This window comes from Protobothrops mucrosquamatus, unplaced genomic scaffold, assembly GCF_001527695.2.
Source record: "Protobothrops mucrosquamatus isolate PMUCROS unplaced genomic scaffold, P.Mucros_1.0 scaffold2323, whole genome shotgun sequence".
In the NCBI taxonomy this organism is placed as follows: Eukaryota; Metazoa; Chordata; class Lepidosauria; order Squamata; family Viperidae; genus Protobothrops; species Protobothrops mucrosquamatus.
Window position 1 is genome coordinate 277,966 of NW_015388407.1, and position 17,664 is coordinate 295,629.

At 41.4% G+C, this 17,664-nt stretch overlaps 1 protein-coding gene across 1 annotated transcript in view; it reads right to left on the reverse strand.

Moving 5' to 3' along the window:
- RIMS3 (regulating synaptic membrane exocytosis 3) overlaps positions 1-16,926 on the reverse strand; it is a 19,539-nt gene extending 2,613 nt beyond the window's left edge. The window contains exons 1-4 of the mRNA XM_015824686.2: positions 16,692-16,926; positions 3,760-3,901; positions 3,334-3,446; positions 1,862-1,963 (exon numbers count right to left, since the gene is read on the reverse strand). Coding sequence (XP_015680172.1) covers positions 1,862-1,963; positions 3,334-3,446; positions 3,760-3,901; positions 16,692-16,911 — 577 coding nt within the window. The 5' untranslated portion in view covers positions 16,912-16,926. The remainder of the gene's footprint in view (positions 1-1,861; positions 1,964-3,333; positions 3,447-3,759; positions 3,902-16,691) is intronic.
- Between the last annotated feature and the right edge of the window lie 738 nt (positions 16,927-17,664).

The following is a 17,664-nucleotide window of genomic DNA, read 5'->3' on the forward strand; positions in this document are numbered from 1 at the left end:
CCTTATAAAACAGATACAACAATAAATACCCAATTTAAAACCTAATTAAAAAGAAATATTTACTATGGCCTATATAATTAAAATTTCTCTTAAAACCCCACTAAAAATTCCCCTAGGCCAATCCCGCTTGTTGGAAGAGCCATGTCTTCAGGGCGCGGCGGAAGGAGGGGAGATCCGGGATCACCCGGATCTCTGGGGGATCACCCGGATCTCTGGGGGTAGTTCGTTTACATCGTGGTGACCAAAACTGGATGCCGTATTCCAAGTGTGGCCTTACCAAGGCCTTGTAAAGTGTTTTGAATGTTCTACCAGCTGCATCTGTAGAAGTGTGCGTGTGCATTCATGCATGCAGTGACAAGGATGCTTTACCAATAAAGGAGAATATTTGTAGCTCAGGGCTGAAATGAGGGGTTGGTGCTCTCTCAGCTTGGTTGTTTTCTTGCAGATGTTTCATTATTTGACTAGATAATATCATCAGTATCTAGCACTTAGGGTGTTATCTAGTTTGGGTAATGAAATGTTTGCAAGAAAACAGCCAAGCTCAGAAAGCCCCCCCAAGGATGCTTTGTTGTTGTTAGTTGCGAAGTCGTGTCCGACCCATCGTGACCCCATGGACAGCATTCCTCCAGGCCTTCCTGTCCTCTACCATCTTCTGGAGTCCATTTAAGCTCCTGCCTACTGCTTCAGTGACTCCATCCAGCCACCTCATTCTCTGTCGTCCCCTTCTTCTCTTGCCCTCCATCTTTCCCAGCATCAGGCTCTTCTCCAGTGAGTCCATCCTTCTCATTAGGTGGCCAAAGTACTTGAGTTTCAACTTCAGGATCTGGCCTTCTAAAGAGCAGTTAGGGTTGGTCTCCTCTAGGACTGACCGGTTGGATCGCCTTGCAGTCCAGGGGACTCGCAGGAGTCTTCTCAAGCACCAGAGTTCAAAGGCTTCAATTCTTTGGTGCTCAGATGCTTTAATTCTTGCAATAACCTTTTTGGCTGGCAAAACATCTGCAACTAGTCCTCAACTTATAACTGGTTGCTTAGCAATCATTCTAAGTTACCAGAGACCCAGTTTCAAAATCCTGATGTTGGGCTTCCCTTGCAAGTCATAGGACCTCATTTGAGGTGCTTGGCCCTTTGCAGCACCGCGCAGTTACATGACTGTGATTTACAATGATTTCACTGGGAATTGGTGCTTACTTCTGGTTTACGGCAAAAACCACCCCATAATAAACAATGGGCTTGCTTACTGACCATGGTGTTACTTAATGACCACTGTAAAAAAGATCATAAAACTGGGTTCCGTAACATGGTGACCTGCTTTACGGCTGTTTTGACTTACAATTGTAATTGTTAAACTCAATGACAGTCATAACTCAAGGACCAACTCGGTGTGTCAAATCAAATTTATTGGATTATAGAGGAACTCGTGAGTCCTAGGCCACAAATATTTTATTAATAAAGTATCTGATTAAGTACACTTTAATGCAATTACCTCTTGTATTACATGCTAAGGTAACCTAGTAACCCAGATTCAATACAGTATGGATAGACTAACAGGTGTGTACCAGGCTTCAACCTAATAAACTGNAGAAGAAGAAGAAGAAGAAGAAGAAGAAGAAGAAGAAGAAGAAGAAGAAGAAGAAGAAGAAGAAGAAGAAGAAGAAGAAGAAGAAGAAGAAGAAGAAGAAGAAGAAGAAGAAGAAGAAGAAGAAGAAGAAGAAGAAGAAGAAGAAGAAGAAGAAGAAGAAGAAGAAGATATTTTAAAGAACAGACATAAAGTATACAAACAACTTCCTGTATATACCAAGAATTGTCCCAGCCAGCTTTTCACTTTATCTCTACTCTGTCCTATTCCGAAGCAATTACTTACCAGGGAAAGACTTGGATCCTAGTTTGGGAATGAGGCCTCGGGCTTCTATCACTTCTACCTCTAGCTGTCCATTCCGGTCAATCATCCCAACATGGACATCACCTAGGAAAACAGCAGTAAAGTCAGCATGGACACAACTCCAGAGCTATGTGCTGCCACATGTGATTGTGCAAAACAAAGAAGAAAACAGTGTGAGGGGGGAGAAAGTATCCTTCATTTTTTTTAGAAGTCCCAAACAATTTGTATGCATCCATCTTTAACAAGCTGTTTGATTACTAGTATTCACGAAAAAAAGGTCTTCTTTCAAAATTCAATTGGATTTTTTTAATATAATAAAGAATAGCTTTTTGTCCTTCACGCCAACGTCTTCCCCCATTTCCATGTGTGATTGTGGTGTCTTAGCTCAGGGGTAGGCAACCTCGGCTCTTTTATGACTCGTGGACTTCAGCTCCCAGAATTCCTGAGCCAGCATGGCTCAGCATGGAAACCTCTCCATTTCTCCTCAGCATGGCTGGCTCAGGAATTCTGGGAGTTGAAGTCCACGAGTCATAAAAGAGCCAAGGTTGCCTACCCCTGTCTTAGCTCATCTTAATGTTTTGTGGTAGATCTATATTTAGGAGACTTTTTAAAGTAATGGAACCCACAGAATTGTGATGGAGATGTTATGGTTCTCCAAATATTGCTGAATCGTACTTTCCAAGAAATCTAAAGAACGTGGCCAATGGTAAGAAATATAGAAAGCCTATAAATTTAACACATAAATAGAAATAAATAAATAAATTCAGTAGCACCTGGGGAATCACATATTCTTTATCCATGAGTTCTAACCAAAATGAATTACTCTCCTTAAATCAACATGAAAAATTAATTACAATTGACCTTCATCTGTTCACATCTTAAGGATAAAAGAAGGACGAATCAAAAACAGTCCTCCTGGTAGAATATCGTGTATATCCTAAAGCAACTTTAACAACCTGAGTCCTGCTCATCACCTGAAATTTGCAGATGGCCAAACCTGACTCACGTCACATTTATTCAATTAGGTAGGAAGATTTTTCAAGGACTTATTGTTAGACAGATTCTATTAGGACTTACAATAGCCTTTATGGTCACGAATTTCATGCAATACTTGGGGATTTGCTACAAAAATGTATAGCATGAACCAGCGTTTCTCAACTTTGACAGAGCTGAAGACGTATGGACTTCAACTTCCAGAATTCCCCAGCCAGCTGACATCAGGAATCATGCTTACACTGAAGATTTTATTGAGTAAATCACAATTAGATAGGTTCAAAACACACTCAGCCATAAACCATGATTTCTAAATTACAGGAATTATGGCTCGTTATATAAACACTACACAGTCCCTCACAAAACATGAATCCAGGGAGATGGTTAATTAAGGAAGATCCACATGAGATCCTCCTCCATCCAGTGACCCTGAACCTAAAGGGCTGAGATGGTTCACTCACCCATTGGTGGAGTAGCGAGTGTTTGTCGCCCTACAATTTGTGCTGGTCCAAGACCATCTAGGAAGTCACTGAACTGGCTTTCAACTCCCAGCTTGGTTGTGGGGAAAATAAATCTGAAGGAAAGGGTGAGAAAGACAGTGTGTGAGAAAAAGAAGACACAGCTTGAAAGAACATGCAGAAGAGAGATTCATCCTTCTCCTCCTACATTTTGTCCCAGAGCATCTTTTTGCCTTTACATGAGACCTGAGTCAATAAACCAACTGAATCAAAGACATTTTCATGCATCCTGGTTTTTTGGGGGGGGTCCTATCTATGAGTTAATATTATCAGGACATTCTCCTTAAAAAATGGAACACTTGTTTTTATATTCTCTGTACAATGTCTACTCTTTATTCAGCGACTATGTTAACCAACAGCAGGACTTACGTGCCATCGGAGCTGTTGCTGTTAGTACTTCCATCGGTTGACTCCCGACTGCCTTGACGGGTGACCCTGTTTCTCATCTCCACAGCAATCCCAGTCTCAGTGCTGCGACGAATGTTACTTCGAAGTTTCTTTAAGCCACCATCTGAGGGGGGGGGAAGAAACCACATGAATAGAGGGTGAGGCAGTCCAGGGGCATCATCTCACAGCCAGGAAAGGATAGGGCTTGTCCTACAATACATTCAGTGAGAGCCAAGTTGATACTGGTTAGTTTCTTTCCTGCCTACTTCTAGCCCAGGGGTAGGCAACCTTGGCTCTTTTATGACTTGTGGACTTCAACTCCCAGAATTCCTGAGCCAGCATGGCTCAGCTTGGAAACCTCTCCCTTTCCCCTCAGCATGGCTGGCTCAGGGATTCTGGGAGTTGAAGTCCACGAGTCATAAAAGAGCCGAGGTTGCCTACCCCTGCTCTAGCCTTTGGATGGATGCAAAAGGTCCCAGTTTTCTGCGTTCTCAAATGAAAGTAAGCCCTTTTGAGTGAAGCAGAAATACTGATTTGGCTCTTCCCCCCCCCCCCTTCTTCTCTCTTTGGAAATCAGAGATTGAATCTGAAGAGGGCAGTTATGTCTGTTTTACGGTTAGCATGCGCAGATAGTGTTATTGGGTTTCTGCAAAGCCTGTGTCCCAGTAAGACACAACTCCAGAAGTCTTCTGCCTTCTGTTTGCAAGCCAACAATGAAGCAAGGATGAGTAGTCACTACCACATGTTCTTACCTCTGGGAGGCTGAGCAGATTAGACCCAGAAGGAGAGAAAAGCAAATACTGTGACAGAAACAGTAGCAAGCTGGGGGAATGGCTGCCCTTGGGAGCAGGACCCATAGAAACATCTCACCCCTGGGCTTCCCAAACCCAGAGGCTAACACTAATGGTCTCTGCAGGCTTCCATATAACCTTTTTTTATGTTTTTGCTCCTCATGTGATGAAATACTTGCATGCAGATGTTTTTTTGTTTGTGATTTACAGTTTTGTTTGGATAGATGCCCACTCCAGTGAAATATAAATACAATAGGTGTATAAGTCATTTAGAATAAAGAACACTTGGAATACTGCGTCCAGTTTTGGTCACCACGATGTAAAAAAGATGTTGAGACTCTAGAAAGAGTACAGAGAAGAGCAACAGCCATGCCTTTTCAATTTGCCAAGGTTGAGAAATACTGATGTAATCTTACAATAAAGATAGAATTAATACTTCTGGGTGTGCTTTTGGTCTGGACTACCTCGCAAGAATGGCAATCCCCCCCCAAAAAATGTGCTTTGTTCTGAAAAACCAGGAAAAGAACGGAAGAACGAACAACAGCATTTGATTAAAGAGCGGTGCTTTTCGACTGCCTGTTCCAAACAGATTTGGAACGGTCCCCATATTGCCATCCCGTTGTTACAGATTCACTGAGATTTAACCAACTTTCCAAAAAAGACTATTTAAAAAAAATCCTAACAATAGCATACTTAGACTAGCCTCTAGAACAAGTGTAAGCTAGACATGACATGAGCCGTGTGTTCAAATCAGAACTTGTTTTTGAGATATTAACTCAGCTTTTGAGGTTACAATGATAGAAAGTTGGAGACTTGGACTGAGGGGTCTTTTCCAAGTCAGCAAATCCACCCTTTGTCACAGCAGAAACAATGGCTATTTTTTTTTAGGCAGGAGAAAATTGGCAAATGAAATTACATCTTGCCAGATGGTCCCTAGGTGGCTCTTAGAATCATTCCATTAATCAGAGGGTTCAATATCAAACAAATTCCAAATGAGACTAATTCATGCAAACAATTGCACTAAATAGACACAGAGAGAGAGAGGGGGGGGAGGGAGGGAGGGAGAGAGAGAGAGAGGGAGAAAGAGAGGAAGAAAGAGAGAGGGAGAGAGAAAGAGGGAGAGGGAGGGAAGGAGAAAGAGAGAGAGAGAGAAAGAGGGAGAGAGAAAGAGAGAGGGAGAGAGAGAGAGAGAGAGGGAAGGTTTTAATGATAGCCAAATTGCTAACATGGATCTACAGCTGCAAAAGACATGCAAAGTGCAAAAAGCCAGATCTCTGATATATCTGCCACATTTCTGTCTTCGAACTTTGATGTTACAAGGACTAGAAAGACATAATTTTTGTAAAATGCCCAGAATCATTTAGGTGAAATGGGAAGTATAGAAATCAATAAAATCCAATTTTGCCATTTAACATTTTTTTGTTGCTCTTTTTAAAGTTCTACTGTGAGGCCCAGTTTGATTGATCATTTTCTATGACTTCAACTTGCATTAAAGTCCAATGTTTTAAGACGTAATGACCTATTCAAGGATATTTAAGTCACCCTACAATGCATTTCGAAAGCCAGTTTGTGTAATGGTTAAGGCAGTGGTGGCGAACCTATGGCACGCGTGCCAGAGGCGGCACTCAGAGCCCTCTCTGTGGGCACGCGTGCCGTGCCCTGGAGATGGCGAGGGATTGGCCCCGCCACCCTGGCCCCGCCCACCCAGTCTGCCATGACCACCGCGGCCACGCCCACCCGGCACCCAGTGATAAATAAGTGGGTTTGGGGTTGCAGTTTGGGCACTGGGTCTCTAAAAGGTTTGCCATCCCTGGGTTAAGGCATCAGGCTAAAACCAGGAGATGGGTGTTCTAGTCCCACCTTGGATACAAGGCCAGCTGGGTGTGACCTTGTCCCTCTTTCTTAGCCCTGGGAAGGAGGCGATGGCAAACCACTTCTGAAATCTTGCCAAGAAATCATGCAGAGACGTGTCCAGGCAGTCATCAGGAGTTAAAAACTACCTTGAAGGCACATAGAAATCTCCCCTTTAGGATCACAGCAATTAAAAAAACCAGCTAAATTAGAACCGTCAATTATCTAGAACTCACTGTGTACAACTGTGCATTGCTACCATTCCTTCCCAACCAATGCATTCTCTCAAGCAGTGGTTCCCAGTCTATGGTTTTCAAGGGCACGATCTTGTCAATCTTCCACCAATCAAAGCATCCATTCCATGATCGTCAGCAACCCTTTAACACCAGCCAACCTACTCTGAGGTTTACACTCCGTATCTCGCATGCATCATACTAGCTAGCTTAGAATTAGAAATCAGATCCCTGGAAGATCAGGTCAGATGGGTTGATTCCCCATGGCCGTTGTATTTGCACACATACAGACTTGTTCCTGAGCATTCCTTAGTTAAGAATTTAGTAGGTGAAGCTGAAGTGCAGAGAAGAGCAACAAAGATGATCAGGGGACTGGAGGCTAAAACATACAAAGAACATTTGCTGGAACTGTGTATGTCTAGTTTAATGAAAAGAAGGACTGACATGATAGCAGTCTTCCAATATCTCAAGGGTTGCCCCAAAGAAGAGGGAGTCAAGCTATTCTCCAACGCAGCTGAAGGCAGGACAAGAAGCAACAAATGGAAACTAACCAAGGAGAGAAGCAACCTAGAACTAAGGAGAAATTTCCTGAAAGTTAGAACAATTAATCAGTGGAACAACTTGCCTCAAGAAGTTGTGAATGCTCCCAGACTGAAAGTTTTTAAGAAGAGATTGGACAACCATTTGTCTGAAATGGTATAGGGTTTCCTGCCTGAGCAGGGGTTGGACTAGAAGACCTCCAAGGTCCCTTCTAACTCTGTTAATCTATTCTATTCTACTCTACTCTACTCTACTCTACTCTACTCTACTCTACTCTACTCTACTCTACTCTACTTCTATTCTATTCTATTCTATTCTACTCTACTCTACTCTACTCTACTCTACTCTACTCTACTCTACTCTACTCTACTCTACTCTACTCTACTCTACTCTACTCTATTTTTGGTTGATTTCCAAAGGCACAAGACCTTACAGGCCGTCCAGTGAGGAACACCTATGGAAGAAAGCAAGCGGAGCGGTGTAGTGTTGCTAAAGAAAGCAATTGGTAATATCATTTTAACTCCTTTCAGCACTCACTTTCTTTCCTAATCAACACTTCACATGCGCCTTGGTGTCTCATTCACAGGTCTCCATGGCAACTCTTCCTCCTCTTGCCCCCCCTCCCAACCCATTTCTTCTTTCTGTCCTTTTTGCAAAACCAGCCTCACGCTTTGTCTTGCCGTCACTAATACTAATTTGTGTGCCTGCATCCTCCAGCAGGTCCGTCCCCAGGGGAAGGAAAGAGACTTGGCAGAGCTTCTACAGCTCAGAGAAAAGGGGGGTGGGCTGCATACTTGCTGGACCAGATACCACCCAGAGAGAGAGAGAGAGAGAGATCAAGGGTGGATTTAGGCACCTTCAATTTCTGAAATCTCATCTGACTCTAAGAATCAGGAAAGCCGATGGGAAGACACGAAGCATAAGGGATAAATCTGGAATCTGAAGAGAAAGGGAAGGAAGATATGGGATTCTAACCATTTTATCTATTCATCCACTCCTGGATTGTTGGGCTCCAAGAACCAAGAACAACACATGGAGTTACTTAAGAGTAGTTTCCTTTATTGTGCCCCACCTATAGACAGAATCTTGCCAGACTAAAGCAACTATTGGCATAACTACAGATTTATACTGGGAACTGCTAGGGAGAAGACATTTTAATCCTCTTCCTATGAACAAGAAACAAGGAGATTTCTTAATACACAATTCTTCTGCTGCCATGAAAAAAATGGCTATAGCTTAGACAGATTTGAAAGCTCAGTTTGGAAGTAAAATCCCTGGATGCTTAATATCATGTATATTCCATCTTTATTCTCATGTACTACGTCAGTTACGAAACCTCTGGATAAGAGCTATGATATCATTCAGTTCCTGCTGTGACTGTAAGCTGCAGATATTTTGAATCTGCCAATTCGATGGGCTGTGAAGGTGAGGAGGAGTCCCGTTGACATGGAGCCAGACAATAGTTTCGAACTCCCATCATCTTAAGCATTTAAAAAAAAAAAAAGACTATTTACTCATCTCTCCAACCTTTCAATTGGGCTGTATGTTGCCTTGTCCAAGGTGCTGAACTTCCCAAATGGTGTTGCAAGAAGATTGGGGTAAAGCTGGTGGAACAGTGGTTGGAATGCAGTGTTGCAAGCTAACTCTGCCCAGAGTCTGGAGTTCGATCTTGACGGGGCTCAAGGTTGGTAAAATGAGGACCCAGATTGTTGGGGGCAATATGCTGACAATGTAAATCACCCAGAGAGTGCTGTAAGGCAGGGTTCTGCAACCTTGACAACTGTAAGATTTGTGGACTTCAGCTCCCAGAATTCCTCAGCCAGCATAGCTGGCTGAGGAATTCTGGGAGCTGAAGTCCACAAGTCTTAAAGTTGTCAAGGTTGCAGACCCCTGCTGTAAGGTGCTGTGGGGTGATATAGAAGACTAAGTGCTATTGCTTACAATAGTCTTAACATCTCTAATTATAAAAATTGAAAATATTTATTAATTTAATATAATTTTTATAATAATATTTTTTATTTCTCTTTTATTATGTCTTAACAATTCTGCTAACAATTCTAGTGCCCCTCTGTTTACCACTGCATTTTTCTGCATTTCTCTCCCCTTCCCACAATTCTTCCCTCTAGTTTAAAGCCCTGGATTTTCTGATTTATTTAAATCAGCCTCCTCTATTTTTTTTCAGTTACTGTGGGGGGTGCCTCTTGCTGTGATCAATAAATGCCTGTGTTGTAAAAAGCACCAGCTGCAGAAAAGAGACCTGACAAATATATATCAGATAATAAAGAACAGCTTCCTCTGTTCTTGGACGCGATAAAAAGAGAAGAAGAATTAAAGATTTCCCAGGGAACACAAGCACTGTCAACAAATTAAGATTTTACAGCAACAGCTATCCACGTTGACAATAAGAAAAATGGAGAGAAAATTGAATTATGTGAAACAAATTCGTTTTGAATTTGCTAATAAACCACTTAAATGGTCAACTTATAAATTACAGAAAGAAAATCATATTGAAATTACAAGAGGGAAATAGTTAAACTAACCCGTAATGTGGGTATACAAAAACATTTTATCAATATTCGTCTAATCAGTCATACAGAGGGCATGATATTTCAGTGGAAAAGAAGAGAGAAATATCTCAGAAAACAAAATCTACCGAGGGTTACAGAAGTACAAAGACAAATGATGAAGTATAACAAGAAATTTCAAAAGCTATTAAAATCTGTAAAGCAGGAAAAGCGGCCGGACCAGATGGATGATTAGACCCAATTATAAATCTTTTGAGGATGAACAAAACCAGAGATTTTTCTTTTGGGAAAATGGACAAACAGAACTCTGTTTTTATATATGACAACCACAACGAGATTACAATATGTTCAAAAGTGGAAAAGTTCAAGGCAACCCACAACACAGGAACGGTCGGTGAAGATGATGGAACTTGCCAAGATGGCTAAATTGACTACCTTGATTAAAGAAAAGACAATATTCACATTTATAGGAAGCCCCTTATAGATTTCTCAAAAAAGTATAAAATACAAACGGCAAAAAAAAAATGGAAAAAGGAAGAGGTAGAGAAAAAACAAAAACAAGGAATGCAAACAAAAGGGAAAAAAGTTATAGAAAAAATAAATAAATTCTGGCTTTCTTCAATACAGACAGCAATCTAAAAATCAGTGACCCTTTGAACTAGTATAAACCATAACAAACAGCATTTCTATCATCATAAACAAGTCTAATTGTTAAAACCCAAGGTGAAATTTTCATTTATTTCAGTTCCAACAAAGTTTCCAAGTAGAAACGAAGCTGGATAAAGTCTTTTGTTTATTCAAAACAATTTCACCATCTCCACCAACTCCATTAATTTTCACCATCAATTCTTGCATTGTGAATTTGTGTGAGTCCTTCCACCTGTGCGTATACAGAAGCCTTGCACTCTTGTCATATTTAAAAACAAAGCTATTTTTTTTCAAGCTGTATGTCCATCAAACCTACAAGTTGTACATTCCGATTAAGAATTCTCCAAATTAAAATACATATCTAATTCCAATAAGTCTTAGCTTTCTTATATGTCCACCAGAGATGATAAAAAAGCCCTTCAGACTGTTTATCTTTCCAACATACATTTGACACATTCTCATACAACTTTGACCATTTATCAGGTGCTAGATGCCAGTGATACATCATCCTTTCAAAATTATCTTTCAAGTTATAATGCGATGTAAATTTCACTCTTTACCCAACATATTCCCCTGTTGATCAAGCGTAATGCTATAACCAAAGTTTCTCGCCCATTTGATCTTACCATCTTTAACATATTCATCTGTCCAGTGCAATAAATCAGGAAGCAAGGAAGCTCAAATGACTACGGGTTTATTGCAGCTAACACTCTCTACAAGAATCTGAATTACTAACAGTCAAAGCGAAATGGCGGTAGATAAGAATCAGTGGAATTCAAGGTGGGCTGGACTTAAATCTCTCGTGAGGACAAAGGGATTCGAAACTAATGACATGCTTGACCCCTTCCTCAAGCCTCAGCCTTCTCATCTCCCTACATCCCCCTCCATATTTATTTTCAACAGGAATTTATACAATTTAACAATCATGTTAAGGTTCTCCTTCAGAGGAAGTTGAGAAATCAGAAGACGTGAACCAAGTTTGTGTGGTGATCATTTCTGTTCTAAAAATGCCTCTTGGCCTTTTTTTATAGAAATTCTTTTATGGCCTCCAAACACAAAGGAATTTTGGGAGTCAATCTTACTTTATATCTATTCTAGACTTTCAAGACGGAACATAACTTATAGTTTAGATGATTAGGAAAAAAAATAGATTGTAGGAAAAGTGAGCTTTTTTGCATTCATACTTATATTTCTCGCAAAGAAAATGGAGAGCTTTTTTCTGTTTCTTTTTATCTTTTTCTCTGCGTTTTTTTCCTTTTTTCTTCTCTTGTCCTTTCTTTCTTCTATATAAGTTTTTGTTACATCTTATGTTCTCTTTAAAACTTTTAATAGAAACTATATATTTATATAATAGCAGCCTTCTCTGTTCTTTCTTCCATGCAGTCACAATGTTTTTTTCTGTTTTGTTTAATATCCCAAACTCTTCTCCAGTATTATTATCTGGTTGAATTAGCATGGATTCATATTATTTTCTATTTATGATTTTCCCTATTTCTTTTCTTAGCTTTTCTGAACATAATTACAACCTTTTTGAAGCATTTCAAACGCACAAGTCTAATAGGGCTCCAAATAAACTTCTTTTCAAATAGCAGCTGAGCCATAAACTGCTTAACAGAACCAGAACAAAATAATGCAAGGCGAGTTACCAAGATTATAATTGTCTCTTCATAGTGAGGAGGTTTTTTTCCCCCCCCTTTGGGCACATAAATTTTCCCTCAAGCTTCCACAGCTGACAAATCTTTTTTAGTTTTGAAAGAGCATTTCCCAAACCCCTTCTTCGGTAATTCTATATAAAGATTTTTTTTGCAGATTAATAATACTAATTACGAGTAACCCTAGACTTACGACCACATCTAAGCCCAAATTTTATGTTGCTGACTGAAACATCTGTTAAGGGGGGTTTAAATCCCATTTTACAACGTTTCTTGTCACTGTTATTAATCATTGCAACTGCTAAGTTAGTGACAACATAGTCAGAAGTGCAAACCTACTCTTTGCTATGGGCACTCTTTTGCTGAAAACCAAAAGTGCTGTGTGTCGGACAAACCATCATAAAATCACGTGGACGCAGGATGCTCCACATGGCTGTAAACGGAGCCGTGTTAACAAGCACCCAACGTGTGGTCCCATGACCCCAGCGAGAGACCCAACCTTCAGAAATTGGGAGCCAGGTTGTCTGTTCCCTTTTTTAGGTAGGTGACAACTTCAAATAGTCACTACGCAACCTGTCATAAGTCAAGGTCTATCTGTACTCCCCACACAAGAACTCATAACTACAACTTCTGTTTGCCACCGTCGTTCTTATTCACCCTCAAAGCCAATGCAGAGTTGGGTAGCAACACCCTCCCTTGGAACAATGGCTGGCGGAGAGAGGAGTCAAATAGAAACCAGGATGTCACCTTTTATAATAATACTTTAGCTTTTCATCCCATTCCTTCCAACAAGGCACCTTTTTTATGAGATGTCTCTGATGCTTAACCACCATCCCAATCAAAACAAAGAGATCATCCCACGTTTCAAATTGCCAAAACTCCCTAAGAATGTGATAGAAGCTTGTCCAAAACTCAAAACCAACATGGCAGAATTCTACCATTCAAAACATACCATGTACCTTGTTTTGGGTGCACAATAGGCCTTCCGTTTCTCCTAGTAAATCGTTCAGGATAGTCACGTACTTACACATCCCGTATATTTGCTCTGAGATTCATTTTATTTATGTTTTTTTTTCCTGCCCAGCTGCAAAAACTCCGGGCAGGTTAACAATCAGTTAAAATCATAAAAGCCACAATAGAAATATTGTTCTCGGAGGTTAACTATCAATTTTTGGTGGTTACAAGAGGGACGGGATTCGCTTCCTTGGATGATCATAATTTGATCACTCTTCTGGCAAGAGATGTGCAGGTGGCGGAGGGAACACGAGCTGTCAATTAACCTTCTGACTCTGCCAAATGTCCTGGGAGAAAGCAATAGCTTTGCCAAGCAAGGTGCCAAGCTAGCGTCAATTGATCCTGATGCTCACCACTCAGCAAGAACAGAAACACTTTCAGTGTCTGCTGGATAGAAAACAGCAGCCTGGATTTTAATTTTTTTTTTAAGGAGAACCATTGCAGGCGGGGGGAAAAGGGGGCAAAATGCAAACATAGTTAAGAAAAGGACAGATGAGGTGTAGTAATAGCACTAGTACTTAGACTTACATACCACTTCAAAGTGCTTTACAGCCCTCTCTAAGTGGTTCACAGAGTCAGCCTGTTGCCCCCCACAATCTGGATCTCAGAAGGATGGAAGGCTGAGTTAACATTGAGTCGCTGAGCATCGAACTGCCAAACTGCAGACAGCAAAAATAGCCTGCAGTACTTCATTCTAACCACTGCGCCACCAGGGCTCATGGCCAAACATGACAGATTGGGCCCTTTGGACTCTGAATCCTAGCCATTGCTCCTAAGATTTGGAGGAATCTTCTTTCTGACCCCACATGCAAAGAGTGTTCTGTTAGTGTGAAAAGGAAACACACCCTGGGAGAGGGAGGGGGGAAGGAAAACATACACACAATCACACGGAAATTCTAAGATCGTTCGAAGTTGCATTACCATATGTCTCATCTCATTTCCAAACCTAAAGATCAACTGCTTTGTACATGTTGCCTGCCTCTTTCCTTCCGGTGACCTGTGTGATTTTTTAAAAATTATTATTATATTTGGAGCAATGGGTTTTGCATCCCTCCAATGAAAATAATGGGTACTAGCAATTGTCTGAAGGTTGAATCCTGACAGGCAAAGGTGTCTGAAGGTTGAATTGTGGCAACTGGAAAAACTTTTTTGTTAGCTTGAGACGTTTCGCTGTTCATCCAAAAAAATCAGTCAAAGCAAGTCAGTTAGGCAGAGAGCCATCGGAATGTACCAACTCTTGCTACACCAACCTCAGGAGTTTCCTCTGCAAGGCATTTTGGAGATGAAAGTCCTGAAGAGTTGGTACATTCCAATGACTCTCTGCCTAACTGGCTTTGACTGATGAAACTGCTTGAATGAGCAGCAAAACATCTCAAGCTAACCAAAATGTGTCCAGTTGTCATGATTCAACCTTCAGACACCTTTGCCTGGATGACTGAGAGTCTTCATTGATGCTACCAGTTAGAAAATGAATACTGGTTCCTTGTAAACTTGGCTAATATTTTGTAAGTTAGACTACTGTGAGCCTTTAGACTTTGCACAAATCCAGAAAATGAGTTAAATCAGTAACCAGGCTAAATATGTCATCTGAATCCAGGCATTCCAATAAGCTATTTTCTGTTTTCCAGAATATCTGTCAGACACAAGGAACCAGGAACAGGAGCTGAGTTCAAAGCCCTAAAAGTTTATTATGTGCAACCTATACGGAAGAATCTGATCTACTAACAGTCAAACCAAATTGGTGGTAGATAAGGGTCAATGGAATTTGGGGCAGGGAGGGGGCTGGACCTTGGGTCTTTTGTGGGAGCATAGTGACTCCAATCTAATGATGCATTTGATCCCGTCTTCCAGCTCAGCCTGTTCATTTCCTACATCATCTAGGCCAAGGCTTCTGGACTGGTCTTCCTGGGAAATGTAAGGATTTCTCTTTTCGTTCAAGGTGTCCTTTTCTCTCCTCCAATGTGCTGCTGTTGGCTTTTATAGTTGATTCTGTGTTATCCTATCTTCCGTGCTCCACTTTCAAAGGGGACACTGTTTTTATGGCCAGTATTGGGAGCTAGATTTAAATGTCTGCTCTCAGGCGTAATCAAGACTCAATTACCAAAAAATAATTGAACTGTCATAAACCAAACAACACAATCACCGGGCATAAGCAATGACAGAAAAAGAACTTAATGAGTTTCATAACTTGAGTATCCGCTGAATCTCATTGGCATTCCACTTGCAGAACCCATTGCTAATACAGGAGTTGCTTCAAAGGAAAACAGCCTCGCTCCCCTACATAATTTACCTTTAAAGTGATATGATTAGGTTTGCCTTGTAGGGGGAGAACTTTGTTGGTCTATGGCAGGGGTCTGCAACCTTGACAACCTTAAGACTTGTATGTTGCCCTGTCCAAGGTGCTGAACTTCCCACATGGGGTTGCAAGAAGATTGGGGTAGAGCTGGAAGATTAATTGCCAAGAGCCCTGGTGGAACAGAAGTTGGAATGTAGTGTGGAAGGCTAACTCTGCCCAGAGTCTGGAGTTTGAGCTTGATGGGGCTCAAGGTTGGTAAAATGAGGACCCAGATTGTTGGGGGCAATATGCTGACATTGTAAACCACCCAGAGAGTGCTGTAAGGCAGGGTTCTGCAATCTTGACAACCTTAAGACTTGTGGATTTCAGCACCCAGAATTCCTCAGCCAGCAATGCTGGCTGAGGAATTCTGGGAGCTGAAGTCCACAAGTCTTAAAGTTGTCAAGGTTGCAGACTCCTGGTCTACGGGGACCAAAAAAAAAAAAGCACAAGGAGTCTGGTAGCTCCTTTTCCAGCCAACTAATTTTATTAAATGGCTTAAAGCTTTCTTGAGCTGCAGCTCATTTGATCAGACGCTTAAAGAGGCTAAATCGATGTAGGATTTAAACTGGGGTGGGGGAGGAAGAGAGGAAACGATGAGAAGAAAGGTTGCTTATACAGATACAGGAAGCATGTGAGACAGATTATAAGTGCCTTATCAATTAACAGTTGTGATGTGTTCAAAACCCATTATATTTATTGAGACCTTCTGAGATTTCCTAAAACCTTTGGATGCGAATCGAGCATTCTATATTGCTCATCTTCTTCTTCTTTTTCTGTCTTATTTTATATCGCAGAGCAAAGTGCAGGAGTCACCTTAAATTAAAAAGTTGAAAAGTTTGACATGTAAATCAATCAATAAAAATTCAGGCGTATTTTGGGCGTATTCCACTTGCTTTCGGAAAGGGTAGAAAGCAGAACGATGGAAAACGCTTGCGCAAGATGAGTCTACACTGCATCTTGTCCTAATTGGGTTGATGTTAGTTTACTTGAGAAGACCACGGTTTGCTAGCTTTTCCTAATAAAATGCCAATGGTTTTGCTCACACAACATGCTAAGCCAAAGCTTGAAGGAACCACACGATAGCTTGACATTACACGTGAAGCCCACCAAAGACACTCCATGTGGCAGTGCCTTCAGAGGTACCCAGATTAGCTTGGTTCCTAAGCCAAAGCCAAACCAAGATCTTTATGGCTGGAGTTTACATGTGATTCCAGTTCTTGGATCAACCAATCTAAAGACCTGCAGAGAGACCGGGTGACAATTGTAGAGCAGAGAATTTTTCCAGCACAAGGAAGACTCAGTCAGATCATGAAGTTTCTTACCGGGATGATTGAGCTGCATAGTACTCCTGCTCCACTGTGACAGCCCCACAATAGCTACCATCTTGGCCCCCAGGCTGGATCGCCGCTTCTTAGTGGAGGAGAGACTTGCTGAATCGGAGTTGCCACTATTGCTCTTCTCGATATTGTACATTTCTCCACTGATGCTGGAGCTGCGGATCACATTCCTGGCGGCGGAGTTGCTTGTCTCCCCATTCAGCATGGCCACCTGGAGGGACCTCACTGGCTGCGGACCAGCTGGGTGAAGCTGCAAAAGAAGACCAGGAGACATGAAGCAGGAGGTGTTGGTCCCTCTGTTAATAACAGAGGCAGGCACACTGCTTTGGGCTGAAAAATAATGTGATCAATACTCTCTCTATACTTTGCCCTGACCCGAAACCCTATCAACGTGGGTCCAACTAATTCCCTGGAGTTATACTTGGACAACCATACCCCAAAAGGAAAGAATGGAGACTGAATGAAAATTGTCCAGAACTGTTAGATCCAGCAATGCTTTCTTGAGGAAGGGGTTCCACCACCCACCTTCAGAGTACTGTAGGAAGCATCATCTCATCTCTTGGGCATGAATTTACCCTCATGGTTGCACCATACATCAACCAGGAGGGTCCTGGATCTAATAAGCAAGTGGATGTCAAGCTCCAAAGAAACTTATTGTCATGTGTCTGATTAACGAAACACTTAAAAGGACTTTCAGGCATATTTACTCCTAAAAGCATTTATTAAGGTTACAGAGACGTCAGTACAGTATGGGGGAATATGCTTAGGTCTGGCTTCTCTTCCGTTACGCATATAATCCTAAGCATTTCCCACTCCCTTATTTTGGGGTCATGGTTCACATCTTCCAATCAACTTGGAAGATGTGATTTACTTCCGGTTTCTTTCTCCCGGGCTATCCTTATGCTCCTCCCTCTTTCCCAGTTGCTGGTTTAACTATATAAATACCAGACAGTTCTGC